Raw genomic sequence first — 27,826 nt, forward strand, 5'->3', positions numbered from 1 at the left:
TCCCCAAATCAGGAACAAGGTAAGGATGTCCTCTCCTCTCACCAGCACACCGGGCTCCTGCCTACTAAACAGAACAGCTTCTAGGAAAGAAATGATCTTTTAGAAATAGTTTTATTTCCACAGTTGCTTAAAACGTTTTACTAAAGCAACAATATAATTTATCGTAATATGTTTAAGGCACATGAAAAAGTTTGGCATTAAGTTATAAGGGAAAAAATGCACAAATTATTCTGGTAAATCCAGAATCTGTGTCATTTGTGCAGATTTTTCTAACTGTCCCCATAGCACCGATACCTCCTCTCGGAGAAGTGGGGCCTCACGCCCGGGGTCCCCCGGAGGAGGGGGCTCAGGCCTGGGGTCCCCCCGGAGGAGGGGGCTCGCGCCCCGGGGTCCCCCGGAGGAGGGGGCTCAGGCCTGGGCGCCCCCGCGCCGGCGCAGCTGCTGCCGGGCGTACTCCCACACCAGCAGGGCGCCGCTCACGTGCACGTTGAGCGAGCGGGTGACGCCCTGCTGCGGGATCTCCACGCACACGTCCAGCTGCTGGATCAGCCCGGCCGGGATGCCCTCCCGCTCGTTCCTGTGAGGGGAGAGGACAGTTAGTGTTTTCCCAGGCAGCCTGGGCTTGCTTTCTCCTGCCTCAGTCCTGGGAGGAAGGGCCAGTCTAAGAGACGAGGGAAAGGAGGATAAAAGACCACCCGCCCGGGGAGATACAGGGAAAGCCGGGCTTCCCAGCAGCGTGCGTCACAGGCGAGAGCAGGGGTGGTGCAGCGTGGGGAATCAGGTGACCTGGAGTCTCTGAACCTGTTCCAGCCGAGCCGCGGGGAGGCGCTCACCCCAGCAGGAGCAGCGCCCGCTCCGGGAAGCAGTACTGCGTCAGGGCGGTGCTGCGGGCCGTCTGCTCCACGCCGATGACCGTGTAGCCCTCCGCCTGCTTCTGCCGCAGGTAGCCCGCCAGCTGCGGCGGCTTCACCTGCAGCCGTTTCCAGAGCAGAAAGTCAGCCCCAGCTTCGCCGAGAGAGTTTAAGAACACCCCCAGGCTGAGCTTGCCTAAGCCTTTTAAAAAAGAACTGGACACTATAAACAAGAACACTCAGCATCACAGACACCTATAGTTACTCCTACACCAGGAGGGCGTGCTTTCCCGGAAGGAACCCTACACGACTGGTTTCTAAAAGCACCACCACGTGGAGCTGGGGAACCTGGGAGCAGCACTGGGCTGTTTACTGGAGCGGTAACTGCTGTGGATTCCTGCCCCTGAGCCGACCACGAGGAAGGAGACTGCAGACGGAGCCGACCGCCCCAGCCGGGACCCCGCCACCCACCTCCACCAGAGGCAGCCACTGCTCCGCCGAGACGCTGAGCTGCTGGAACTGCTTGTCGCTGACGCACTGCAGGCTGCCGACCACCAGCGCCGCCGCCCCGAACACCTCGCAGGTGCGGCACAGGCCTGCGGGGAAGCGGGGACGTCGGCGTGAGGCTGAGTGCAGTGCGCACACCCCGCCTCCCGCAGCGGCCGCCGGGAAGACGGCCACGCGGGCGTGTGACGGCCGCTCAGGATCTGCGGGTCTGGGGCCCGGACGCAGTACCTCCCAGGTTGGTGGGCTTGTCGATGAGGGAGGCCACGACGATCAGGCGGCCGATGGCCTTGCCCAGCCTGGCAGCGCGGTCCTGGGACGCCAGCTCCAGGTCTGCGTCGGGAGCCGCGTGTCTCCACGGGAGAGCCTTCTTCTGGACGTCCGTCCACTCGGACTGCTGGTCTGCGTCACCGCAGCGGGCGCCTGGCAGGAGAGGAGACGCGCCTGTGGAGACCAGTCCCGCGTGTGCTGTGCCCCGTCCCTGCAGGAGGGGCCGGGCGGAGCGGCCTGGAGGGTCAGGGTCAGTCCCGCCGGGAGGCGTGGCACCGAGAGCTGTGGAGGGTCCCGCCCGGGAGCGGCCGGGCAGAGGAGACCTCAATGCAGCGAGGGCCTGGCGAGGGGTTCGGGGCAGGAATGCAGACCCCGGGGCACAGCTGTTGGGATCGGTTGTGGCTTTAAAGGAGCTTGGCCTTGGATGGCTCCGTTGCGTGGCTGTGAGGGAGGGGCCGGGGGGGGCCGGGGGGGCTGGGGGGGACCGCGGGAAGCCGTTGCCAACCAGCGAGGATGGACTAGAACCCAGGCTCTGCTTCACTCAGAATTTGGCCCTTTTTAAAACCTATTTTACAGAAACATAGAGTGGAAAAGCAGTGATTCTAAGGAGAGTTCCTGAGGGAGCAGAGGCGGGTGCTGGCTTTCCACAGCGAAGCCGAGGCCCTGAACCTGCCGGCGGTTCCACGTTCCCTCTGCTCCCCGGGAGCCGCGTTCCCGGCCTCAGCCTGCACCAGCCCGGCGGGTCTGGGCGCCCGAGCCGGCAGCGGGAGGGACACTCACCCGCGTCCTGCTGCGCCCAGTCCCCCGGCCTCAGCTCCCGCAGCGGCGTCGCCGAGAGGCAGCGGAGAGCCCCAGCCCCCGAGGGCAGGTCCGTGAACTTGGCAAACTTGTCGATGGCGATCCACTCGTCTTCAACGAGGCCTGCAAGGCGCGGAAGGATGTGAAATATGGTCTGAAAAGGAAATTGTGAAATCTAAACTTTCCCCCTTAAAAACAACAAAGTAGCCAAGAAATACAAATGCTTAAACTACAACTGATTATTACTAGTGTATTCCCCAGACCATCCTGTCTGGGCCAAGTGCATCCAAGTACTGCCATGTGTCTGACCGTCCTTTTTAAGAACCTGCGAGCAGCAGGTCTCGAACTCGGGTCCCTGATGCACTGACGGCCCATGGCGGAGTCAGTACTGATGCTGGTGGCGTCTGGACAAGTGCTGTTCACTGACCCCTCCTTCTCCATCGCACCAGGCCAAGCTCTCCGGTGCCCTCCTCCCCTCCACTCCCCTAGGCGAGCCCTCAGCCTTTCCTGGCTGCCTCCTCGTTTGAAACATGTGGATGAAACGGGGTTAAAACACCAGCACATTTGCAGGTGTTTTGTAAACTGCTCAGGATACACAATTTAGCCATCACACCAACAGTCCCTTTTCTTACCTATGGGAACTGAGAACCAGGAGTCCAAGGCCAGAAGAAGCGGAAGCACAGGTAAGAGGCAATTTTAAAATGAAACAGTAAGTTTAGATCAACATGCAAGTCTTGATTAAAGTCTTTAGAGCAAGTATGGTTTTCTTCATGCAACATCTGTGCAAGTTTAAGTTAGCATCACAACTGCAACTAGACGGTGAGAGGGAGTCTGAGCGTCCGTTCACAGTTAGGGTTCCTATCGGGACGGAGAGTGAAATGCACAGCAGGAGAGGGGGGCCGTCCGAGGCAGGAGAGGAAAGCGAGGCCTTATCCTGCAGGAACACCGAGCGGCAGGCGGGCGCAAGCTGAGGCACTAAAGAACCTGCAGAAAGGCTGAGCAGGGCGCCTGCGCACTGAGGACGCAGAGCGGGTCTGGTGTCCGGAAAACCCAGGGCAGTGTCTGCAGTGACACAGGAAGCAGCTAACGCTCTAGGGGACTCGCCATGCGCAGAGCTGCAGCTCGGCTGAAGGCTGGGCATTAGTGATCCACCAAAGTAACTAATGCTTTGTGCACAGGAGCGGAGACGTCTGAGTTCTTTAGAGGAAAAAAGCAAGGCCGCATGTCTTGATTCAAAGTAATGCCATTTCTACAGGTTAGTCCTTAGAGAGAAAGTTAGCTGATGGCTGCCTGGTTGGCTATAGACCCGCCTGTGGTTCTGGAAGTTAACGACATGAGCATGGCGGGAGGTGGGTGTCACCTGCTGCCCAGGACCAGACAAGGCAGTCGACAAGAGCCCATCTTGTTCTCGTTAGCAAGGGGCTTCGTTACACAAACCCACCCACACAGGCGTCCTCACCCCCTCCTTTTAACGTCCAGACACTGCCCTCCCGTGTGCACCGGGCAGACTGCCTGAGAGGGACTGACTGGGAGGTCCCTGCGTGAGCGCGGACTGCGGCAGGTCCCCTTCGTGTGACACGCTCAGAGCCCCGTGTGGAGGGGAGGGGCGCTCACTGCCGGCCTCCGGCCACGCTGGCAAAGGGAGCGCCGGGAAGACGGCGAAGAGCACCCACACGGCAGCGCTCACCTCCAGGCAGTAGTCCCGCAGCGGGTGGAACGCGGCGAAGAAGAAGTGGTCCTGGATGCGCTGCCAGTTCTTCCTGGCGTTCCTGCGGGGACAGTGCGTGTGAGGCACAGGGCAGGGGGGTCAGACCCGCACCGGTCTGCCCACTGCAGGGTGCGGAAAGGAGGGAAATGGTGTGACTTTCACCCTAAGAGGTACACACCTAAGGAAATGCTAAACAAATAACTCGGTCACATAACTAAGAATGATGCACAGAATGGAACCAGGGCTGCACCTAATGTGGGGGGGCTCTCGGGGTGCAGAGGTCTGAGCTCCACCCAAGGTGATGGGCAGCTGACGACGGGACGATGGGAAACACCTGGAGCACCGGACAGACACCGGCCTGACAGACAGACGGGAATGCCGGGAGGAGGGACTGAGGGGTCATGTGACCCTCCGTCCACGGGAGGGATTTACAAGGTCAGGAGCAGCCACAACCCAACTGCAATTACACTGCACTTCTCACGGCCCCGCCCGGCTGCCCAGCTCTGTGCCCCCACAGGGCCTCAGTTGAGCCTGGTGTGTGTGTGTGTGTGTGGTGTGTGGTGTGTATGTGGTGTGGTGTGTGTGGTGTGGTGTGTGTGTGTGTGTGCGTTGCCTGCAGCCGCCCTGCTCACCGAGGGGCCGTGGCGCGTGCTTACCCGGCTCCCGGCGCGCTCTCCACCTGACTGAGGCTGGCCTCGATCACGGCCGCCAGGGCGCCCAGCTCCCCCCTCTGCTGCGCCTCACACAGGCCCCAGACCTTGTGCAGCGCGACCAGCGCGTACAGGCGGACGCTGAAGTTGTGGCTGAAGCCCCACTGCAGCGCGACGACCAGGGCCTGCCTCAGGGCCAGCGTCTGAAAGGAGAGTTACCGCTCTGTGGCTCCCGCCTCGGCCGACGGCCGCGGCCAAGGAGACGGGCATCACCGTCCCCGACGGCTCCGGGCCCCCACCTCCTCCCTGGACAGACGGACGCCTGGCTCCCACCTCCTCCCTGGACAGACGGACGCCGGGTAGGAGGTCCCCAGAGGCAGATCCCGGGACCCTGCGGCACTCTGGCACTCCCCACCCTCCCGCTCGCATGTACGTTAAAATAACCCAGCCTCCTGCTTGTACCACGTGCTAACTTGACGGGCAAGGCGAAGACCCAACACTACGGTACAGATACCCCACCCGACGGGCTTGTAGCCAGCTGGGTCCACGGGAGAAACTGCAGAACACACAAGGAATGCTACACTTACAAACATTCGGACAAATGTTAAAAGTTCTATTTTGATGGCCAGTTTAAACTCACCTTTTCTGTAAGGTTTTGAGTGATGATGTCCCAATGGGACAAAACCGACAGGAACGTACAAATGCTGGTCTTAAGATTCTCTTCACCCTGAAAAAAAAAAAAAAAATCAGATGGAAGGTCACTCGGGCTTCTGGGCCGGCGACACTGCGGGCCAGCAGGGGGCAGTCTCTGGTCACAGCTGCAGCCCCGGGGGAGGATATGGTACCAAAAGCCAAGAAAACAACTTCCTAGAACCGAATGCCAACACACGGGGCCGACTGCCGGGCATCGCTCACGTCCTGGGAGGCGGGTGGTGGGGGAGGCCTGCAGGTGAGCAGTGCTGGAGGGCAGGGAGCCAGGGAGGAGCGAACAGGTGGAGAGCGAGCAAGACCAACAGACACAGATGTCAGGGGACCGTGGCTTTGAAGGTCCAGGACGGAAAGCTAAGTGTGAGAGGGCTCAGAAGCCTTCTACCAGTCGCCACTGGGAAGAACATTATTTTGTGACCGTGAACCGACGGAAGCCGCGCAGACCGGAAGGGCTGCGGACTCGGCATGGAAATGACTGTGACCGTGAGAGGTGCCTGCAGGGGGACGAGCTCGGGGCAGCTCCGTGGACAGAGGTGGACAGGAGGGACCAGCAGCCGTGGGGGGCCAGGTGAGGGAGAGACCGAGTACGGCAGACAGAGCAGAGGCCTGGCCATCACCCACCACGATCCTGTGTCACCTCCTCAGAGACTCGGGGCGCAGGACATGCGAGAGGGTGGGGGGCAGGGGGACGATGAGGGACATGAAGGAAGAATGGAATAAACCGACGTCTGTTTCCACTGGTGAGAGACTCACTGGAGCCTACTTTGGTGTCGTCTAAAGTTTACCTACTGGAAGTTTCCTTGGAAGCGCAAGGGGCACACCTTATTCTTCATCCTTATTTCTGAGATCGGACGTCACATGTAGCCCTCACCTGTTTCCCTTCTTACTAACCAAAGCCTTTCCCATCTTTGTTCTGTTGTTAACACATTAGCTCTCAAGGTAAGCCAGAGGTTTCTGTCTCTTCAGTTAATTCAAAACACAACCTAGGATGACACTACAACTGGGCCAGGGCAACTGAGAGCCAGGCAACAGCTCATTAGAGCGAAACACACCTCCCAGCACAGGCCATGTCTTTTGTTAATTTAAAAACAGGAAAAATCCCCTGTACTTACACAGGAAAAGCAATCCCAGAACTTGGGGAGAAACTGCGGGAATTTGTGAAGGATCAGGATAATCATCCACTCTATGTAATACTTTATGGACGCCTGGCTGTTGGTGAAGCCAGCCTGCAAAATCTTGTCAATGATCCTATTCACGAAATCCTGAGAAAAACAAAATTTACAAATTAAATTGTGTTAGGGTTATTAATGGTCTTGTATTTATTTTTACTGAAATGTAATTAACATGTAACTATAAATTTAAGGGACAAAAATGCTGACTTGATGCATTTACATATCACAATGCGATTACCACCGTAGCATTGACTGACAACTTCTACCACGTCACGTAATTAATTCTTTTTTTTGTGGTAGGGACGATTAAGATCTAGTCTCTTAGCAACTCAAACTGGTTATTAATTTTAACTTTAAAAATGCCACTAAAAAATACTGCTAAGAAGTTTAATTGTTCAGCAGGTTACGTCATTTCCAAACACAGCCTGACAGTTCCTGCTGCGGTTTGTCCACGCGGAGCCGTTATGGCCAAAGGTCCCACCCGCTGTGGGGCCCACGCACCTGATCGAAGCCCGGGAAGAGCACAAGCAGGACCTGCCACACGCGGTTCTTCACTCGGTGCTGCTGGGAGTTCACGTAGCATCGCGTCCTGGACGAGGACGCCAGTGCCTCCTGGGGGCGGGGTCAACACGGGATCGATCACCCGCTGAGTCTGTGCTGAGTCTGTGGCTGACGGAGACATCAACCACAGCTTCAGACTTAGCCCCTGGGCCTCCAACCCGCAGAGAGGACGAGAAGGAAGACACTCTTAGTTTCCTTTCACAACGAGGCCTTTCTTACTTCGCTCATCTGCTTTTAAAACTAGAAAGGAGCCCTGACCAGTTTGGCTCAGTGGATAGAGCATCGGCCTGCGGACTGAAGGGTCCCAGGTTCGATTCTTGGTTGGGGGCACATCCCCAGTGTGGGGTGTGCAGGAGGCAGCTGGTCGATGTCTCTCTGTCATCGATGTTTCTAACTCTCTATCCCTCTCCCTTCCTCTCTGTAAAAAATCAATAAAATATATTTTTTAAAAATTAGAAAGGAGATGTCATTGTCTGCAGGACACAGTCTCTGAGAAGCCTCCTTGGTGGTGAAGGGGGAGACCTGGGCCAGAGAGAGGAGAGACAGAGACTGACATGTTCTCAAGGCACCGGACATGCACAGTCCCTCCTGCAGGCAGTGTGACGCTCATTACACACAATTCCATAGATTCAAACACAAATTCCTCACATTATGGCCATTTCTAAATTCCTAGCTTTGCACCCTATTTCTCACATAAAACCGTGGGTGGGTACATCACACTAAATATAACTGGTTTGCACTGGTACTGGAAAACTCGGAGGGAGGGTTAGAGTGCAGGAAACACTTGTTCTCAAAAGCAACTTGGGTTGGACAATTACTGAGATTTAAGTAAAAACACGGAAGGAATACAAATCTCATGGGTTGTTTTTTTTTATAACAACATTTAGAGACTTTGTCAGCAGAAAGAGCAAATACTGGATTTTGACTTAACCACAAAAACAAAGATGCTTCACGGTAACAAAAGCAGAAGGCATTTACTTTCTCTAACAGCTTGATGGCTAGGTCTTCCACAAACGCCTTCTGGGACGCACGGGAGGCGTCTAACAAGCACAGGAACTTGACAGCACAGACTCGGACATAGTGGTCCTCTCTCTTGGTACTAAAAGTGTGAGAGGAGAGTCCGCGTTAATACATTTCAGAACATAAAAACACCTCAATTTCCAGCTCCAAGATACATAAACATCAAGACCTTCCGAAGTTCTCTGAGATCAGGAGGGCCCACGCTCAGGACAGGGCTGTCAGGCAGGGTGGACGGGGGAGGTGCCGAACGAATGGCACACGGGGTGCCTGGGCAGGAAGTGGGAACAAGCACAGGAGGCCACGTGCACAGCGGCCCTGGGCCAGCAGCAGCTCCTCTGCACAGAACAGCTCAGAGCTCACGAGGCTGCTCCGGAGCGAGGACCCTGAACAGCTCAGGGGCGAGACTCCGCCTCCAGTGCCTCAGCGGGCTCCTCCGTCCCACACCAGCGTGTTCTCCCGTGAAGGGCAAAGCTGGGGCACCCTGTGCTCTCTGCATCCCAGCACTTACAGTGTCCAGTAAAATAAGTGAAATTGTTGCCCGGCCAGTATGGCTCAGTGGTTAAGCATTGACCTATGACCCAGGAGGTCACAGTTCAATTCCCAGTCAAGGCACATGCCCGGGTTGTGGGCTCATCTCCAGTGGGGAGTGTGCAGGAGGCAGCCGGTCCATGATTCTCATCATGGATTCTTCTACCCCTCTCTCCCTCTCTGAAATCAATAAAAATATATTTTAAAAAATTTAACAAATACAGAACGTTTCTCATATGACGTTCAACTGTGAACATCCCATTTATGACGAGATGTGAGAAATCCTCGGACTTACTTTTCAATAACAACATTTGCCGCACAATCAGGTCCAAGATTTTCGATAAAGGTCTGCACGTCCTGAATGAGTCTGTCCATAAGAAACATGTTACAAAGAACAGGTTTTAGACAGAAAAGAAGAAATTAAGGGCCCAAATTTAAATGAACTAAAACTTTGTATTCTGCTCAGTGGAAGCTCAAAATAGCAAGTCTACCCATGCAGCTACTTAATGTAAGTGAGGGCAGGTTGGAAGAATGACAGCCTTACCTCTGATCACGCCGGAACACAGGTCCAAACACACACGCCTCCAGGACCAGCTCGCTGTAACTGGCAGCGTTTGAAAAAGACCCCTGGGACCCGCCTGGAGCAGGCACCAGCCACGCCTGGCAGCAGTGAGTTACCAGGGCATTAAAGACTCCGGTTTTCACAGCCGACATGTCTATCATCTCGCGCATAATCTGGAATGAAAGCCAACCGTCAGTGTTCCCTCTGACCAAGGTAGTTGTTTTGTTTCCAAAAAATTCCTGTTGTTAGAAACTGCCTGGGTGGGACTGGCTCCAAATGGTGGATCCCACACAAGCATGAACAGTCCAAAAAATTAAAAATTCTCTGTTGTTAGAGAAGTCTGCAAGATGCTCAGCAATCACAGACTACGCATTTTCATTTCTCAGTTACAACAAGATGTCACTGGTGGTGAGTTCACCTAGAACTCCCGAGAAGCCGCTCTCCAAAGGGAAAGAGAGAAAAATACCTCCCCAACAGTTTCGGTTTCTCTGCATTTTGTCAGTGACCTCCCTCCCCGAGTCAGCAAAGACCTGGGGCCTATGTGTGTGCTGAGCAGAGCGGGGCCAGCAGGGTCGTGCACCTCAGGAGGGTTAAGACGGTACATTTTATGTTACGTGTTTTTTACCCCAAATGACAAGAAAGTTACCTCTTTTATTTTGAAGTATGCCTGGCCCTTGATTTGTGCAGCAATGGTAAGAACTTGGGTATCAAACACAAACTGAACGAAAGCTTTTAAATTGGGCCAGAACACCAGCTGAGTGTTGCTCAGAGTAGATATGATTTTCCAAGCCACGTCAAACGCCTCGACGCAGACGGACTCAGAGGCGGCCAGCAGCTGGGGGGGCGGGGGAAGAGAAGACATGACCATCACATCACTTCAGGATCGGTATCTCCCACGCCGTTCTCTGACCCGGGGCTCGCTGCCTACCTGGGGAACCAGCAGCTTCATGCAGCGGAGCACAGGCCCCACGCGGTCGGAGCGGAGGACGGTGAGGGCGGCGAGCGCGGCCTGCAGAGTCCTCTCGGGCGTGTGCAGGGCGGGCGGGGTGGGGCCCGGGGCCGCACCCTCCGAGGCGGGCGGAAGGGCGGGGCTCTTCCTCAGCAGGAAGGAGAGGCAGGCCCACTGGTCGTGGATGTACTGCGCGGCGACTCTGCCCCATCCCGGGGAGCACGGCGATTCTTCCAGAAGACTGAAACAGAAAGCCGGTCACTGCTGTCCTTCCTGAGTCCGGCTCAGTGCCTTCCAGGGAGAGACTAAGTCCCTGTTAGACAGCCTGTTTACTGGAACACCGGGAGACTTCTAACGTCCATGAAGGTGTGACTCACTGGAGACTAAACACGGGAAGTTCCCGGGTGTCCATAACGGAGATGAACAACTGGGACACGTGACAGCCTGAACGGAACTCCGCTCGGAGTTCCTGAACCCTGTCCAGCGTCGGTGACGCCCTGAACGAGCCTGGCTCCCACACGAGCAGTGGGATGCTCGCGGACGCTCCCTCCGGGGGGACACACCTGCTTTGCTCCTCCGGCCGCGGCTTCTGCAGCCTCTGATTGAGCGGGAGAGCGGCCAGGAGGCTGTCCGTGGGCCCGGCATCCGGAGGGTCCCGCTGCAGCTCTGGCGTCTGGCCGAGGGCCTCGCACACCTCACACACCGTGGCCAAGGCTGCCATGCTGACCGCCCTCTGAACCTGCCTCCCGAGCGTGGGCACCTGAGCAGGAAAACAGCGCCCTCACTCACCCGTCACTCACCGGAGCGTTATGGGGGGCAGGACCCAGGCTGCCCGACCTCGGAGATCCTGCCCGTCTCTCCTCCTGCTCCTGAGCATCAGAGGACACAAAGGAACCCCGTGCCCGCCACGTGAGCAGAAAGGAGGAAACAAGACGCCCGGCAACTGCGGGTCTGAGGCCCAGAGAGGGGAAGTGCCTTCCCCGAGGTCACACAGCAGCGGGGACAAAGCCAGATTCACCCCCAGGATGACTAACTCCACAGCCTGTGCTCACAGCCACTCCGCCTACCCTGTTCTTTAAGAAATGCTCCAGGCACTGAGCCCTGGTGGAGACAGACAGACATCAATCACCCCAAAAGCAAGCGGACGCCACCTGGGGCCAAGTCCGCGCAGGGGCGGCGGGCGAGGAGAGCGCCAGGCTGCGGCAGGCGGACCCAGTGCCCTTCCTGCCAGGAGCGAGGACCCCGTGCCCCCTCCCGGAACCCTTCTCAACGGAAGCCCAGTGTTACCAGCCCGCCGTCCGCGTCCGCGTCCTGCAGGTGCCGGAGGGAGGCGTCTCTCAGAGGGGAGATGATCCTCAGGGCGGGGCTGCCCCGCTGCCCCCGCGCCCCGGCCAGGCCGGCCAGCTCGGCGAAGACCTGCAGGTACAGCTGGCAGCGGTCCAGGTCTGCAACCTACGACAGACAGCGACACGTCACCACGCAGGGCCCAGGCCTGGCACACGGCGGCGTCAGACAGGAAGTGCGTGTGAAAGCATCACCTGCGCCGAGACAGGCCGTTCCCCGGGGCTGCCACCCGTGCCCAGCAGCCAGGACTCCTCTCGGGGAGCCCAGGGGGACCCGCCTGCTGCGCAGCTACCTCACCGGCCACCCTGACACCACATTCCGGAAGGCAGAGCCGCTGCGGCCTCTGAGCCCAGAGGGAGGGCGGGAATGAGCCGGGGGTCGGGGACGCGCAGAGCGGGGCTCAGTCCGTCTCACCTCTGCTCTGTGGCCTCGGCAGCTCCTGAGCCCCGAGCTCCTGTCCCCACGGCCGGAGGGCCACGTGTGCCCACCCAGGTTTCTGAGACCGAGAGAGCGTGCTGACCGGCTGCACCGCGCGGCTGGGATTGGGCCTTCGCTATCACTGTGCCCGCCGAGGCCCTCTCACCCAATCGGAGCTCACGGGCTCCCCTCACGCCGGGCCCTCTGCCAGGTTCCAGCCGCCGGGGGGTGACACCCATGCGGGCAGAGGGGCTGGGAAAGCTCCTGCAGAGCCGCTGGGCCCGGGAACACCTGGGGCGGCTCCCCTCTGGCTCAGGGCACCTGCCAGGCGGTCAGTGGTGGCACCAATGGACTCAGTGAGACAGGACCCTGGGTGGACGGTCCTAACGCCCAGCACTCCCAGGCGGGGGGAGGGGGGCAGGAGGGAGCTCTCTCTAAAATCAATAAAAACTAAAACAAGGGGAGTCACGCGATGAATACTCACAGTGCTCAGCTCGCTCAGAGTGAGCCTCCGGAGCAGGAAGGCGGAGACGCTCTCGGCGGCGGACAGGACCAGGTCCTGGAGGAGCGGAGACACGGCGTCTGCGGGGAGAGCGATCGGCTCAATGGCAGCGATCAGCCGTCCGGCACAACACACAGCCGGCCCGGCGCAAGCACAGCTACGGCGAGCACGTGGGTGAGCCCCGCACCAAACACAGGTGCCGACACGGAACAGTCGCCATGCCGAGGGGAGGGGCACTGACCCTGGCAGCCTCGGGGAGTGCCGGCCCCGAGGGCGGCCTTCGGTTCTGCTGCCGTTACCAGAACACCAGACCTCTGAGCTAGCCCCGCTATCCCACACGCATGTGTCTGAGCTAGCCCCGCTATCCCACACGCATGTTACAACTGATCTCATCCATGTCTCTCTGGATCTCTTCAAACTTTAAATGTCCTCAATCCACAGCGAAGTGGCCAGAGGGCCCGGAAGCCAGGGTCCGCTCACGCTCATTGCTGGTGATTCCCGCTGCAGATGCGCCCGCACTGCGGCCTAAGGCGGAGGGAGCACCCCACGTCCCCGTCCCCCGCTGCGGTTCTGTCTACGGGAGGCGTTTTCTGCTCAGAGCGCTCAGAGAAGAGCTCCCTTAAACAATGGGTAGAAAGTCGCTGCCTCTCTCAGGTTCTAGCTCATGTTCTGCAGCACCTCGCCCAGAGGCAGCTGGGAACGGATCTTGCTTTAAAACAGGGGTCATGGTCAAGGGTCTAAAAGTTAAGCAGCAGACGTAAGTTCTGTTTGTTTTTCCTCTGGGGGACACCGGAGAACGTGAGCCTTCAGGGCAGACCCAGAAGCCCTCCGAGCTCCCAGTCTGACCTCCCAGCCGGGGGGAAGCTGATGGTTTCTTCCCTCCAGAGGTAATGCAGCTCATCCCATCTATGGCTTTAACCTGAACCATGCTTCCTCCACCCTCACCCTCACCCCCAGCCGCCAGGTCGAGGAGCTTGGTGTCTGCAGCCAATGCATCCCTGAGGCCAGCAGCGGGGCCCAGGGCCCATGGGCCACAGTGTTTCTATGGCAGCCTCCGGGCCGATGCCGGCCACAGGGGGCAGGCACCGAATTTGACACGGCTGCAGAAACACAAGTTTTGAAGAGACAGAAGCAAATGAACCCCATTCTGAAGCCAACAGTGCCCAGTAGATGTCACACCGCAGTCACCCCGGGGAAGCCGGGCCCCGCCCGCAGGAGAGACCGGTGGGATCTCCCCTCCTCACCACCCGCTGTGCCCGGAGAGGAGCGTCCTCACCGTCCCGGGCGCGGGCGCCCCTCGGCGGGCCCGTGCGCAGCAGCGCCAGCAGCGCCTGCAGGCTCCGGTCCGCCTTCCGCAGCGGCAGGTAGGGGTTCGAGCCCAGCCTGGCCAGGGCGTCCAGGAGCGGGTCCAGGAACAGCCTCAGCACGTTCTGCGTCCTCTGCCTCTCGCTAGAGGTTAAAGAACAAGAATTCCAAAAGCGTGAGGAAGTTACCTCCGTTTGTGGAACTGTGAACTAGTGAGACAGAGCCACTGCGAGCTCACCCCAGCGCCTCTGGACTGGCCGCTCCCCGACCTGCTCGCGGAGCCCCGCCTGACCTTCCCGAGGGAGCGAGGCCCGGGGGAAAGCACGGGAAGAACCCATGAGCTCGCTCTGGGCGCAGTAGGAAGCACAGTTCTGTCTGCGGAGTGAAATGCTGAGCCCCTGCCTCCCAATTCAAAAACACGAACGCTGGTCGAGGCGAGGAGACATGTTAAAGATATATATGTTCACATACGTGTTGTGTCTGTGTGCATGTGAACATGTACATATCCTAAATGACATAAGCCCAGCAGCCAAACAGCGGAGCGACCAGAATGACAGGTATACAATCGCTATGATGTGCACTGACCACCAAGGGCAGTGCAGGAGCTGCCCCCTGGTGGTCAATGTGCTCCCACATGGCTGACGGGGATGAGCAGCTGCTCCTGCTATGAACCTGGGGCCTCTGGGCAGGAACCCGGGCTGCCATCCCTCGCCTCCTCGCCCCAGGCTCCTCCTCAGACTCCCGCAGGCCGCCCCAGGCTAGCAGAGGGACTGAGCCTACTCCCCCGCCTCAGTGCTACTGCCCTGGGCCTGGCCCCCACTGGGTCCCTGGAGAGACAAGTGCTCCGGCTCCATGGGAGATGCCGGACCAGGGAGCCGCTGCTCAGAGGGCGGATCCACAGCTGGCCTGGATGGGTGGTGCTCCCAGAGGGGGCTGATCCCCACAGGCCACGCCCCCACCAGTGCACGCATCCCACGCACCGGCCTCTAATATATACACACAGAGTGGCCTGATTATCGTGATCTCTGAATGCATAATCATCTGGCCACTCCGTGTCTATCCTACAGAATAAAAGGCTAATATGCAAACTGTCCCCTCCATTAGGAGTTCGGCCAGCAGGCAGGCCGGCTAACCACCCATGTCCCCTCCCCCTGGTCAGGCTGGCCGGACCCCACCCATGCACGAATTCATGCACCGGGCCTCTAACACACACACACACACAGGCCAGATTATTACGTGTTCAGAGATCACTGTAGGCTGTTTAACCTTCTCTCCCAGTCACCACCCTGGGAGCCTTTTGTGCTGAGCCTGTTGTTAACGTATAATAGCGTGCTGCCAGTGTTCCAGGGCCTCCCTCTCACGCCCCGTGGCCAGTGCCGGCCCATCGGGGACGATGCTGAATGTGCCCCATCACTGAGCAGCCCCTTCCGGGGGAGCTCTGTTTTCCAGCCGAGAGGCGCTTACCTGTGCTGGGTCTTCCTTCCGTCCACGTCCACAGCCAGCAAGACCATCAGAGCCACCAGCTTGGCGTCAGCCCAGTCAGGCATCCGGCAGTTTTCTCCGGCTGCAGGGAGGACAGGCGAGTTGGCAAAGCATGAGCAGAACCAGCCCAAGAGGAGGCTCCAAACTCCAGCGGCTGGAGGACTGTGTCTCCCCGACACTCAGTGATGACGGCGCAGCGAGGTGCCACGGCCTGTGGTCACACACACCACCGCAGGCCCAGTCCCTCCATCCTTCTCTCTTACCCGCCCCCCCCTCCCCCCGGTGGTAAAGCCCTATCTCGATCTGAAACCAGATAACGTTCTCCGAAAACCCTGGTCACACCGATCCAGAAGAATGGCTTCAGACTCACTCTCCCACGCAGGTGACGCGAGGAACTCCTGGATGAGGCTCGTGACGTGAGCGTTTAGAGAGCACGGCTCCTGAAGTCCGACGGAGCCACACGCTGAGGATCGTCCAAAACTGCTCTCGTTAGCACGCAGCCAATCACAGAGCTGGGAAGACAACATTATTGCTTTGTTTTAAAAGCCTACCCGAGCAAAGGGTCCCTAGTTTCCCAAAGCCAATTTGCTTTCTTTCACAACAAACCGAACTGAATAGCTGCAGCAATCTTGAGAAAGAAGAACGAAGTCGGAGGGATTACAATACCAGATATCAAGCTATATTACAAAGCCACTGTTCTCAAAACTGCCTCGTACTGGCACAAGAACGGACATATAGACCAATGGAATAGAGAACCCAGAAATCAACCCAAACCACTTTGCTCAATTAATATTTGACAAAGGAGGCAAGAGCATACAACGGAGTCAAGACAGTCTCTTCAAGGAAGATAAACAACCCAATAATAAAAGGGGCAAAGGACCTAAATAGACACTTTTCTAAAGGGGTTATAGGGAAGTCCAAGAGACACATGAAAACATGCTCCAAGTCATGATAATCTGAGAGACGCAAATCAATTCAACGAGGTACCATCTCACACCTGTCAGAATGGCTATCATCAACAGAGGACAAGTGCTGGAGAGGATGCAGAGAAAAAGGATCCCTCGTGCACTGCTGGTGGGAATGCAGACTGGTGCAGCCACTGTGGAGAACAGTATGGAGTTTCCTCAAAAAGGTAATAATGGAACTTCCATTCCTCCCAATAATCAATCCACTTCCAGGACTATATCCCAAGAAATCAGAAACACCAATCAGAAAGGATATATGCACCCCTATGTTCATAGCAGCACAATTGACCATAGCTAAGATTTGGAAACAGCCTAAGTGGCCATCAGCAGAAGAGTGGATTAAAATACGGTGGTACATCTACACAATGGAATACTACGCTGCAGTAAAAAAGGACTTCTTACCATTTGCATCAGCATGGATGGAAGTGGAGAGCATTATGTTAAATGAAATAAACCAGTCAGAGAAAGACAAATACCACATGGTCTCAGTCATTTGTGGAATATGATGAACAACATAAACTGACGAACAGGGACAGATCCAGAGGCAGAGAAGCATCAATCAGACCGCCAGATCTCAGAGGGAAGGCAGGAGAGGGTGGGCGAAAGGAGGAGAGATCAAGCAAAGGAGTGTGTGCGTGCACATATGCCTCACCAATGGGCATGAACACCAGGGAGGTGAGGGCATGAGTGGGGCGGGGGGGTTGGGGGTTAATTGAGAGATGAGGACACATATGCAATACCTTAATCAATAAAATTAAAAATAAAATTAAAAAAATAAGGAACATCTCTGAAAAATAGCACATTATGTAAAACAAATTATAACCTTCAATTAAAATTCATCCTAGCTTCACGTACTAAAACAAGAATATTTATTTTTGAGTGAATGTGAAATGTAAGTTATAATTAAAGTTCCTGCCGCCTCACAAGTTTATTTCTATCATATCATGTGCATTTTTAAATACATTAACTTAAAACACAACTTCTGTCCTAGCCTTCTCCATTACACCTTTCAGAAGATTTGCAAAACTAAGCCACAGAACTTCCCAGAATTCCTCTTTCATCAAATGTAATTGTGAAATCTCTGTTCTCAACTTTCTTTTCCCGATATTTCTTAATGAGCAAATGCATACATGAATTTCAATATAAAGTAAATAATCAGGTCTTTCTAAAAGGTAAGAACTAAAAAAAAAAAAGTTTCTGAGTCCATTAAGGTAGCCCCAGATCACATGTAAGCAGACATAATGATAATGAAACTAAGAACACCCCACTTGACCAAGGACAAAACTGATGAATGAATAAATCAGTTGAGACTAACACTGACCCCTCCCCACCCCGAGGAGCCAATGAGGGAGCCGCTCAGCCCTGAGGAGGCGGTGCCTGTGGGTCTTCACCAGCAGACACTTCCAGCAGACGGGTCAGCGAGCATCTCTCTCTCCCCAGCAGTACTTCCTGTTCCTCTCACATGGCTACTGATGAGTTCAGCTAGCAGACATGTTTGTAAGATTTCAGGCCTTGTCATCAGACCCTTCCCCTCCTCACCTCTGTCCACAGGGACGTGCCCCGGCCCAGGGACTCCTCCTGCCTCAGAGACGTGAGAAACGCGGAGAAGTCCGACAGCGACACTTCCTCCTGGCGATGGTGACGGGGGAGTTTTAACAGTTACTTTAAACCTTTTAATTGAATAAAATAAAACCATCGTAAAAGCAGCCTAGTATACTATTTAAAGTACACTAGTGAAATCTTTAAAAAAAATAATTTTTAAAAAGAAAATATTATCAAACTTCTTCTGAAATGAAGATATTGATTATAGACAACCAACCCTTTATGTAAAATGTGATTTTTTTATAAATATATTTTCCTTAAAATCAAGGTTACCATCTTACAAACTTTAACAAGATGATCACTATCTAAAAGCAAAAACATTCTATAAGAAAATGCCTATTACTTGCCAGCCAAGGGCGGACCCTGTAACAGACGCTCATGGGCCTGCTCCGTCCCCTCCTGCACACCCACCCGCTGAGAAAGACGTGCCCACGCGGGAAGGAGGCGCACTTACCACGTGGACCAGGTTCATGGCCGCGTGGAGCAGGTGGCACTGGGCGGCCCCTCGCAGCAGGATCTGGTGTGTGGCCATGGTGCACTGCAGGACGCCCCTGGCAGGACAACAGAGTTCACCCGTGTGCCGACGACCGGCAGCCAGCCGGCACCCACAGTGACGTCACCGACAGTGACGTCACCGACAGGCCGGTGTGCAGCCACGAGACTCCGGTAAGGCCGCTAACCGAGCGCCCTCTCAGTAGGAAACACACCTCTTAAAAACAATGAGACCAGAATGAAGATCCTTTACAACACATGTGTCAAACACAAGGCCTGCGGGCCAAATCCAGCCAGCCAGGCCTTGCAATGTGGCCTGCACCGCGCTGTCATCACTGCACTCCGCTGTCAGTTTATGACATTGTCAGTTTATGACTGTTCAGTAAACCATTCGGCCCTTGATTTAGGCTGGATTTTAGATTTTGGCCCCTTCTCTGATTGAGTTCGACACCCCTACTTTACAACAAGAATGTTACATTAAAAAACAACTTTGCGGTCTAGTTTCCTACACATCAATGTAATTAAAAAAAAAAACCTACTGGCCTTAAAAGTGGTCATAGCATATGTAATGGCACATACTTAAATTAGTAATTCATAAAACAAAATAAGTTCAATTTATTTTTTTTTTTAAATTAAATTAAGAGCTCAAAGATCCTAATGTGAATATTAACTAAAACCATTAGCTAGAGCCTGGGCTGGTGTTTCCCAGTGGTTAGAGCCAGCCCACACACCAAAGGCCACGGGTTCGATAACCGGTCAAGGGCACAAATCTGAGTTCCAGGTTTGATCCTCAGGCCCGGCCAGCGTGTGTGAGAGAGGAAACCAATGGATGTACCTCTCTCACATCAATGTTTCTTTCTCAATCTCTCACTCTCTCCCACTCCCTCCCTCCCTCTCTCTCTCTCTAAAAATCAATGGGAAAATATCCCCAGGTTAACAGAAAGCACCAGCCCCCTCGGTGAGCACCCAGACCGATTACCTGAGGGCCAGCAGGCCTTCCGGACCCAGGGCTTTGCATCTCGGGACACTGGCCAAGGCCTTAGACAGAAACAGAATGGGAACAGCACACCAGTGTCTACTGGACATCTTCTGGATAAACTTTAACAAAAAACTACCTGGAAGAAAAAGTGTCAGATGTCACCGCTGCCAACAGCACATGACCACACGCCCAACATCAGGAGCCATGAGGCGGGAAAGGCAATTCAGAACCCTAATGCGGCGAACCCCACACCCACCAGTCCGCCGTCTCCAAACGGACAGGCGACAGAGCGGCCACACACGTCTCTGCATACACAGCGCTTTCCATCCTGGGCCCGGGGCACCGAGCCTTCCAAAAGGCAGGTGCATTTTTCTCTCCACCTTCCTAAGTCAACCTCTCTGGAGGGACTTCACCACAACGGATATTCTGTTTGCACCGTTTTCCTAGGGCCATGCTCTTCCCTCCTTCCACCCATTTTACTGGTGTTTGGAAGTCAACAGAAACAAGTGGAAAAGAGGGAACAGGGCAGCACCCCTGCCAACGCCCCCGCCACGGGCTCACGCCAAGCGGGACCAGCCACGTGGGAGCGTGTCAGTCTGACAATTTGCACATCCTAGAAAAAGGAAACTGTCTTGGTAATACCGGGTATAACAGTCACAGGATGGTGCTTATAACCAATCCACTAAAATAAGTAACTTTTTAAAGGTAACAAATTAAAAACAAACGAACAAAACCTTTCCTGCACATACCCTTTAGTTCTTCGGGAAGAAGGGAGACATAAGAAGCTAAAAATCTCTGTAGCTTCAATCCCAATGGAGACCCACTCCCCATCTGCTGGCCCGGCGACCTGGAGACAGAGGGAAAAAACACATGTTTAAAGTTTATTTACAGATGAGCACGATGGAAACTAAGTGGACTGTGGCCCAACGTTATTTCAATAAAAACAGTGAGAGCATCTTTAATTTCTGGACCTACTTTTTATTTCTCAGTCAAATACTGGGGATCCTTCTGATCACAGCAACACCAGGACCCTCTAGGGCAGTGGACCCGATTAGTGACGTGCTATGCTAAGTAGGCATGGACTTCCCTTTTCCTGACACTTTCCCTAACACAAATATACAGATCTTGCTAAGTAGTCCCACTTTTTAAAAAGTCTCAATGTGATTATTTAAAATGACATTTTATTACCTCCAATATGTGATCTGATGCTTTTAAATCTTTAGGTATTCAATAAAAGAGACCTATTAGGAGTAAAATTACTTTTGCAAGAGCAATAATTTGTTAACATCTACCAAAGCCACTTTGCTCGCTCCACGGTTCCCGCAGAAACACCACCTGCTAACGGAACAGAGCGCCAGAGCACGGGTCATAGCTTCTGTCTGTGGCTTCAGAAAGGCTGACTAATCGCCTCAGAAAACTAGTCACAGAGATGAGTTATTGGAAAACTAAAAACAGCTGGCGAGTCAAGCATTGCTATCCTCCTTCGATATTTACCCAACGGGACTGAATACCAATGTAACTTAGCACCGAGTTAAACTTCTTAGAGAAACTGATGGTGGGAGGTTTTTTCCTGTTTAGAGGTGTACGTATGGAAGACTTGCAAGCATGAACGTAGACTAAATTGGAAAGACAACACAATTTCAAAAGCAAGGGAAGTTTTTGAAGATAAAATCCAGGAATACAGATAATGCTCAGACGCTTCACCCGCCCACCTTTTCCAAAGGGTTTGGTGGCCAGTGTCCGGGCGACGGCTGCCGCCACCAGACATGGGCGGGGAGGGGAGGACGAAGCCTGTGGGATGCGGCTGGAACTGGAAGGGTTGGCTGAACCCCTGGTTTTTAATGTGTTGAGTGGACAGACAGACAGACAGACACGGAACTAGACAGAGGTGGGCAAGTCTGCTCAGCAGACAGAACTACGAAACAGATGCGCGCGCACAGGGAGAGAGCGCGCCTCAGAGCAAGTGAAAACGTTAACATCCGGGGAATGCAGACGAAAGGTAGGTGGGATTCTTTGTGTTATTCTCACAACTGTTCTTAACATGAAATAAAAATGTTAAAAGAAAAAGGTTTAAAGTGTTGGTTAGCCAGTCACTACAACGTCCAAGAGGGCAGAGAGGAGGGAGAGAGGAGGTGAGAAGAAGTGATGTAAGACATACTTCCCAAGCCCAGGATGGAAAGGCTCAGGACAGGAAGCCAGAAGAGAGACGAGGAGGAGGGCTGGGTACAACAGCAGGAGAAAGGCAAGAAGAAAGCAAACAGGAGAGGCGACAGGATAAGGAAAAGGTGAATGTTTATTAGGCAACAGATATTATGCACCGAATGCATGAACCAATCTGGTCATTTTGCATGAACACATTGAATTTATTTATCAGAGAGATGTGACTGCATTGCTGCTAAATGACATCGCGTGCTTACCTGCCATACAGAGAGCTCTCCGAAAGTGCGTCCATCAGCGGGCCGATAATGAACTGGAAAGAAAAGTAGCTGCTGTTAGAGTGCGATCGTCACTTGGAGTGAGCGTGCGCAGCTGCCTCTGGCGCTGGAGGCTAATGCATGACAGACCGTCTCAGAGAATTTTCTCACCTGAAAAAAACGTAGAGAGTTATGTCAAGAAGGAAGAAAGGAACCCAAACAGAAACCCACGGTGGAAATAAAGGTGTTACAAAGAAAACACGGAAAGATACCCCAGAGAAAAACTGAAGCCCCTCCCTATGCCTGGAAGATGGGGGAGGGGTCATATCTTCAAATATAATGTCACTAGACGTTGGTCTAAAACACAAGCGCACAGGAAGTGCGGGGGCTGGGAGGGGGAAACTGAGGCACGCATGCGAGAACTGGGAGGAAAGGCTGTGGCACCTCGGAAATCTCCGGTGAGAGCGGAAGCGCCTTGCCTTCGGAGAGCTGCAGGAAGTGGGAAACCCCTTCCTTGGCCAGGATCTTGTTCTCGCTCTCCAGCATCCTCTTGTAAACACACAGGAGCCAGGAGGGGTGCAGGAGCCAGCGACCTGAGGGAGGGGCGCAGGGTGACACAGGGTCCATGCAGACTATCCCGTCACCAACACACACCCGGCACACCGCTGCCTCCCAACGCCACAGAGGGGCGTCTGTGTTCAATCCCATCCCCGGAACTTAAAGTCAAAATTATTTTTTCATGGAAAACGGACAAAAATAAAGTGAAAAGTAGTATATCTAAACTGAACACTTTACCCCAGTCCTTAGCATAATCTGGACACTACTAAGTAAACTTCGAATTGAGCGAGGGGGAGAAATGGGATGAATGTGGATGTTAGAGATACTGACTCTTTTGACATACCCTTTAATTCTGTTGGGGGGAAAAAATATCAGCATTTTTAACTCACGGCATTCTATAAATAAATCGGCCCGTTATTTGTAATTTACATCAAGATACTTTGACAGTGGTGATTTTTCAAAACCTGTCACTGCTATTTAATTTAGTTTGCCAAGAGCTCTGGGCAAAATGCAATAACAAGAGAATCATTTTAATAATAAATGCCTAAGTGAAATCACAACAGAATTCAATTATAGGCTAGCCCCAAGCGAGACAACGGATTCTCACAGTCTGAAAAATCCAGCATCTCGGGAAACTATAGCAACCAGCTCAATAAAGCTCGATTTCCAAGGAAATCTACTAAACTTGTCATTTTCCAGAGTAGGCACGAAAACTCTTCACATAGGTTAATTCTCGTTGTGTGAACATGGTAATGTAGAATCTTATCATTAAACACTGTTAGCATTTCACTGATCTAAACATAATTTCATAAAGGAATTTCAGGAAGCTCTAACTTCATTATATTTCTCCTAGGAAGCTCTCATGATAGAGTATTAAAGGCGTAAACACCATATTTGAAGTTATATCTTGGAATTTTCTCTTCCTGAGAAGTCCAAGATATGGAAGGAAAACCTCTAAACAGTAACTAACAAACAATGACACATATTATATTTAGAGAATAATGGAAAGCAGTTAAAATATACAATAACAAAGAGCTACTCTTTAAAATGTAGAATACGCCAAAACCGGTTTGGCTCAGTGGATAGAGCATCGGCCTGCGGACTGAAAGGTCCCGGGTTTGATTCCGGTCAAGGGCATGTACCTCGATTGCAGGCGCATCCCCAGTAGGGGGTGTGCAAGCAGCAGCTGATTGATGATTCTCTCTCATCGATGTTTCTAACTCTCTATCCCTCTCCCTTTCTCTCTGTAAAAAATCAATAAGATATATATTTTAAAAAATAAAAAGATAAATAAATAGAATGTAGACTACAGCGTCATTAAAACAGGACCAGAATCCTTCTCTTTTAGGGATGTCTGCTCCTGGGGAGGTGCCTGCGGATGTGGCAGGGGCCGGAGATGCTGCCCCTGCGACAGGGCTCAGGATGGCCACAGGCTGGCCACAGGCTGGCCCCTGCTGGAGGCTGGATGATGGGGTTCACCATGCAAACTCTTCTCCTGTCCACGTCTGATGTTTTCCAAAATCAAATATTCAGAGACTCGCCCATGTCTCTAAATCACAGAGGACTCTGCCGCCGTTTAAAGTGATGCTCAGACTTAAGGAGACAGGCAGATGTGTTTGGAGAGACCGCTGAGCGAGAAGACGGCGTTACCATCAGTGCAGAAGCTACGCTATGCAGTGTCAGTAGCAGATTCTTACCTTCTCCTTACACTCTTATGGTTTCCCCAGTTCTCTACAACGAGCAAACGCTAGTTATAATACAAAAGGGGGAAAATGACAAATGCTACTAAGAAATCAAAAGAAAAGTAACCATTACCGGTTTCCTCTGACACGGCAGAGTCAAACAGGCTGTTCAGCTTCGGCAGAACTGGCTTTATCACGTGTATCTGAAAATGAGAGCAAGTCTTATGGAAATTTCACTCTATTTACGCAGCAGCGGCCCTTCTGTTCCCCACCCCTACGTAAAAACAAACAGTGCCTACTTCTTCCAGTTTTTAATAAAAATTCAAGTATGTAAGAGTGAGTGCGACAAAGATAATGATCATTACCTATAATATAGTGACCAGGTTGGCCCAGATATAACAATTAAAAAAGAAAAAACACCTACAAAATTAAAAGGCAATTTTTTTTTAATATATATTTTATTGATTTTATACAGAGAGGAAGGGAGAGAGATAGAGAGTTAGAAACATCAATGAGAGAGAGTCATCGATCAGCTGCCTCTTGCACACCCCCTACTGGGGATGTGCCCGCAACCAAGGTACATGCCTTTGACCGGAATCGAACCCGGGACCTTTCAGTCCCCAAGCCGACGCTCTATCCATTGAGCCAAACCGGTCCCGGCTAAAAGGCAATTATTTACCTAATAACGCTTTACCTCAGAACAGCTTTAAGTAAAACTTTCCTAAGTGTGTATTTCTTTGGAGATTATTCAGAATGTCGAGAGACTAACACTTCAGAAGTGTCAAGAGAGGATGGAATAAGACAAAATTCTCTGAATGATAGCTTAAGTCAACTGAAAGTATTTCTTTAATTTTCTGGGTTTACATCCCACTTTAAATTGCATTCATGCAAGAAAACAAGGCACACTATATCCAAGTTGGTCTTTTTGCGCTGCTTTTACAGAACATTGGGGGTATTCTGTGGAGAGCTGGACCTATGTGGGATTTGTTAAAGTACGTTAACACTTACCTGATTTCCTTCTAGAGTTTCCATTATTAAAATATAGTTTTCCCAAAACTTGAGCAGCTCATCTTTTTTTTCCTCAGACCACCAAAACAGACTCGGGCCTGTAATAAAGTTAAAAGGAAAATTAGTTGGCAAATTTTGTGTGTTTCTTAACAATATTACATCTTAAAGTTTCCCACTATTATCAAATGCTGCCTTCTCTAATTAGGAGGGGGCCCCGAATCAAAGCCTAGACAGGAAAACAAATAGACATATTTATTTTCAGAGAAGGGAGAGGGAGAAAGAGAAACATCAATAAGGAAAATCATGAATCCCATTTCAGTAAACCCACTGATCAAATGTCACACACCAAGCTGAAGGGAGACCCTGCTATCTCACCCACTCTTTTCAGTAAGAAAATACTGGAAGCATAGCTCACAATGTAAAAAATATATATTTTAAATATATATTTAAAACTCATTCTATTGAATCAATGGCAAAAATACCCTAAACAGGTTGACTTAAGAACCATACGATTAACAAACATTAGTAAATCCTGCTCCTCAATTACCAAGGGAAATTAAAAAAAAAAAAAAGTGATGGTTATGGTTTCTATTACAGAATTGTAACTCAAGACTGAGTTCAGCCCTAGCTGGTGTGGCTCCGTGGACAGAGCCTCCACCTGCGGACTGAAGGGTCCCGGGTTCGATTCTGGTCAAGGGCACATGCCGGGTTGCCATGGAAATCCTCAGCAGCCAGCCCTGCATGGCTCAGGGGTTGAGCGCTGACCTAGGAACCAGGAGGTCAGGGTTCAATTCGGCATCAGGGCACATGCCTGGGTTGCAGGCTCGATCCCGGTGGGGGGTGAGTAGGAGGCAGCCGATCCATGATTCTCCCTCATCATTGATGTTCCTCTCTCTCCCTTCCTCTCTGAAATCAATTAAAAAATAAATAAATAAATAAATAAAGACCGAGCTCACTTGGTCAGGCAGATCAGTGGTCGGCAAACTCATTAGCCCACAGAGCCAAGTATCAACAGCACGACGATTGAAATGTCTTTGGAGAGCCACATTTAAACTTAAACTTCTTCTAACCCACTTCTTCCACATAGACCCGGCCAGGCCGTAGTGTTTTGTGGAAGAGCCACACGCCAGGGGCCAAAGAGCTATATGTGGCTCACGAGCCACAGTTTGCCGACCCCAGGCCCAGGTCCTTTCCCTTCCCATCTGATGGCAGCTAACCCCTCTTTCCTATCAGAGTGGGCCTACCACCATACAGTGCACACGTGGGCCCAGCCCCTAAGTGATCCCACAGGTCAGTAAGGCAGGGAACTGCCCACTGCTCAAGCTGCAGTGACTGGTGTCTCTCTAGAGCACATGTGTCAAACACAAGGCCCGCGGGCCAAATCCAGCCCGCCAGGCCTTGCAATGTGGCCCGCACCGCGCTGTCATCACTGCACTCCGCTGTCAGTTTATGACATTGTCAGTTTATGACTGTTCAGTAAACCATTCGGCCCGCGATTTAGGCTGGATTTTAGATTTTGGCCCCTTCTCTGATTGAGTTCGACACCCCTACTCTAGAGGGTCCCCCAAATTTGGGGGCGCTATGGGGACCCCGGAAGTCACCAAACTGGGCCTGAATGGGAGAGACGACCTCTCTAGGGGCTGGTTTTCCAACCCGGGCACCTCCCTCCCCTACAGCCAAGCTGGGCAGGGCTGGGCTGGGCTGGGGCCAGAGGGGCAGGTACCGTTAGCTTCTCCGGAGGAGCCGCAGGTGCACGGGACGCCCCGCTCGGCCGACACCTCCGCCGCCCGCTGCAGCAGGTACCGCGCGCGCTTGCGGGTGAGCGCGTCCTCGGCGTCCGCCAGCCCGGCTTGCACGGCCCGCCAGAACCGGGCGCAGCGCCGCGCGTCCGGGCCCGCCTCGTCCTCGCCATCGCCATCGCCATCGCCATCGCCATCGCCGGGCGCCGGCAGCAGCCGCTCGGCCAGGGCGCTCAGCACCTGCAGCCGCGGCCCCACGCGGGGGTCCGGCCCCGAGGGCGCCACCAGCCCGGCCCACACGGCCCGCAGCGCCGCCCCGCCGGCCCGGCCCAGCGCCGGCAGCAGCCGCCCGGCCGCCAGCGCCGCCGCCTCGCCGTCCGCGTCCCCGGCCAGCGCCAGGCCCAGCGCCGCCTCCGCCACGCGCTGCAGCAGCGGCGCGTCCTCGCGGGGCCGCAGGCAGGGCCCCACGGCCGCCAGCACCTCCACGGCCGCCTCGGCGCCCCCGTCCAGGCCCGGCCCGGCCCCCGCCGCCGCCGCCAGCAGGTCGCCCAGCGCCTCCTCGGCCAGCGCGGCCGCCAGCGGCGGGCCCCCCCGGGCGAGGCGCGCGCAGGCCCGCAGCGCCGCGCCCGCCGCCCTCAGCAGCCGCCGGCGGGGCCGGGCCGGCGGGGCCGGGTCCGAGGCCGGGGCCCCCGCGGGGCGCGCGCGCAGGCGGCGCAACAGCGGCACCAGGTACCCGGCGGCCACCTCGCGCGCGGCCTCCGGGAGCGCGTCCCCGCCGCCGCCGCGCGCCGCCTCGTCCTCCAGCCGCTGCAGGAGGAAGTGCAGCGCCTCCACGCGCTCCGCCGACGCCTCCCCGCGGCACAGCGCCCCGAGCAGGGCCCGGGGGTCCCGGCTCTGCCCGAGCAACGCTTCCGCCAGGACCCACTCCATTTGCCCCGCGCGCGCCGCCGTCGCCGCCGTCCGGCGCGTAAATTAGGCGTGCGCGTGCGCGGCCCGCCGGAGCGCGGGTGTGCGCCTGCGCGGTCGGCCCCCAGCGCGGGTGTGCGCATGCGCGGC

At 54.1% G+C, this 27,826-nt stretch overlaps 1 protein-coding gene across 2 annotated transcripts; it reads right to left on the reverse strand.

Moving 5' to 3' along the window:
* Nucleotides 1–92: 92 nt before the first annotated feature.
* Nucleotides 93–27,747, reverse strand: TARBP1 (tRNA guanosine 2 -O-methyltransferase TARBP1). 2 transcript variants are annotated; one of them, XR_014793580.1, is made up of 30 exons: nt 26,755–27,747; nt 25,032–25,129; nt 24,157–24,226; nt 22,228–22,376; nt 21,787–21,839; nt 20,119–20,216; nt 19,370–19,505; nt 18,353–18,449; nt 17,836–17,925; nt 15,702–15,843; nt 15,314–15,413; nt 13,821–13,993; nt 12,527–12,624; nt 11,569–11,733; nt 10,845–11,041; nt 10,261–10,522; nt 9,979–10,167; nt 9,315–9,505; nt 9,066–9,137; nt 8,201–8,321; nt 7,163–7,273; nt 6,602–6,751; nt 5,422–5,508; nt 4,788–4,984; nt 4,111–4,192; nt 2,406–2,546; nt 1,587–1,778; nt 1,323–1,447; nt 834–970; nt 93–577 (listed from the first exon to the last, which is right to left on the reverse strand). XR_014793580.1 is itself a non-coding variant. In XM_084868653.1 (30 exons), the coding sequence occupies exons 1-30, from the start codon at nt 27,698–27,700 to the stop codon at nt 409–411; spliced, it is 4,869 nt and encodes a 1,622-aa protein (XP_084724779.1). In that variant the 5' UTR covers nt 27,701–27,746; the 3' UTR covers nt 93–408. The 2 variants fall into 2 exon arrangements, 1 of the variants encoding a protein (XP_084724779.1); XM_084868653.1 differs by having other exon boundaries at nt 2,406–2,577; nt 26,755–27,746.
* Nucleotides 27,748–27,826: the final 79 nt, after the last annotated feature.

This window comes from Pipistrellus hanaki (genome assembly GCF_964339955.1).
Source record: "Pipistrellus hanaki genome assembly, chromosome: 20".
Classification (NCBI taxonomy): domain Eukaryota; kingdom Metazoa; phylum Chordata; class Mammalia; order Chiroptera; family Vespertilionidae; genus Pipistrellus; species Pipistrellus hanaki.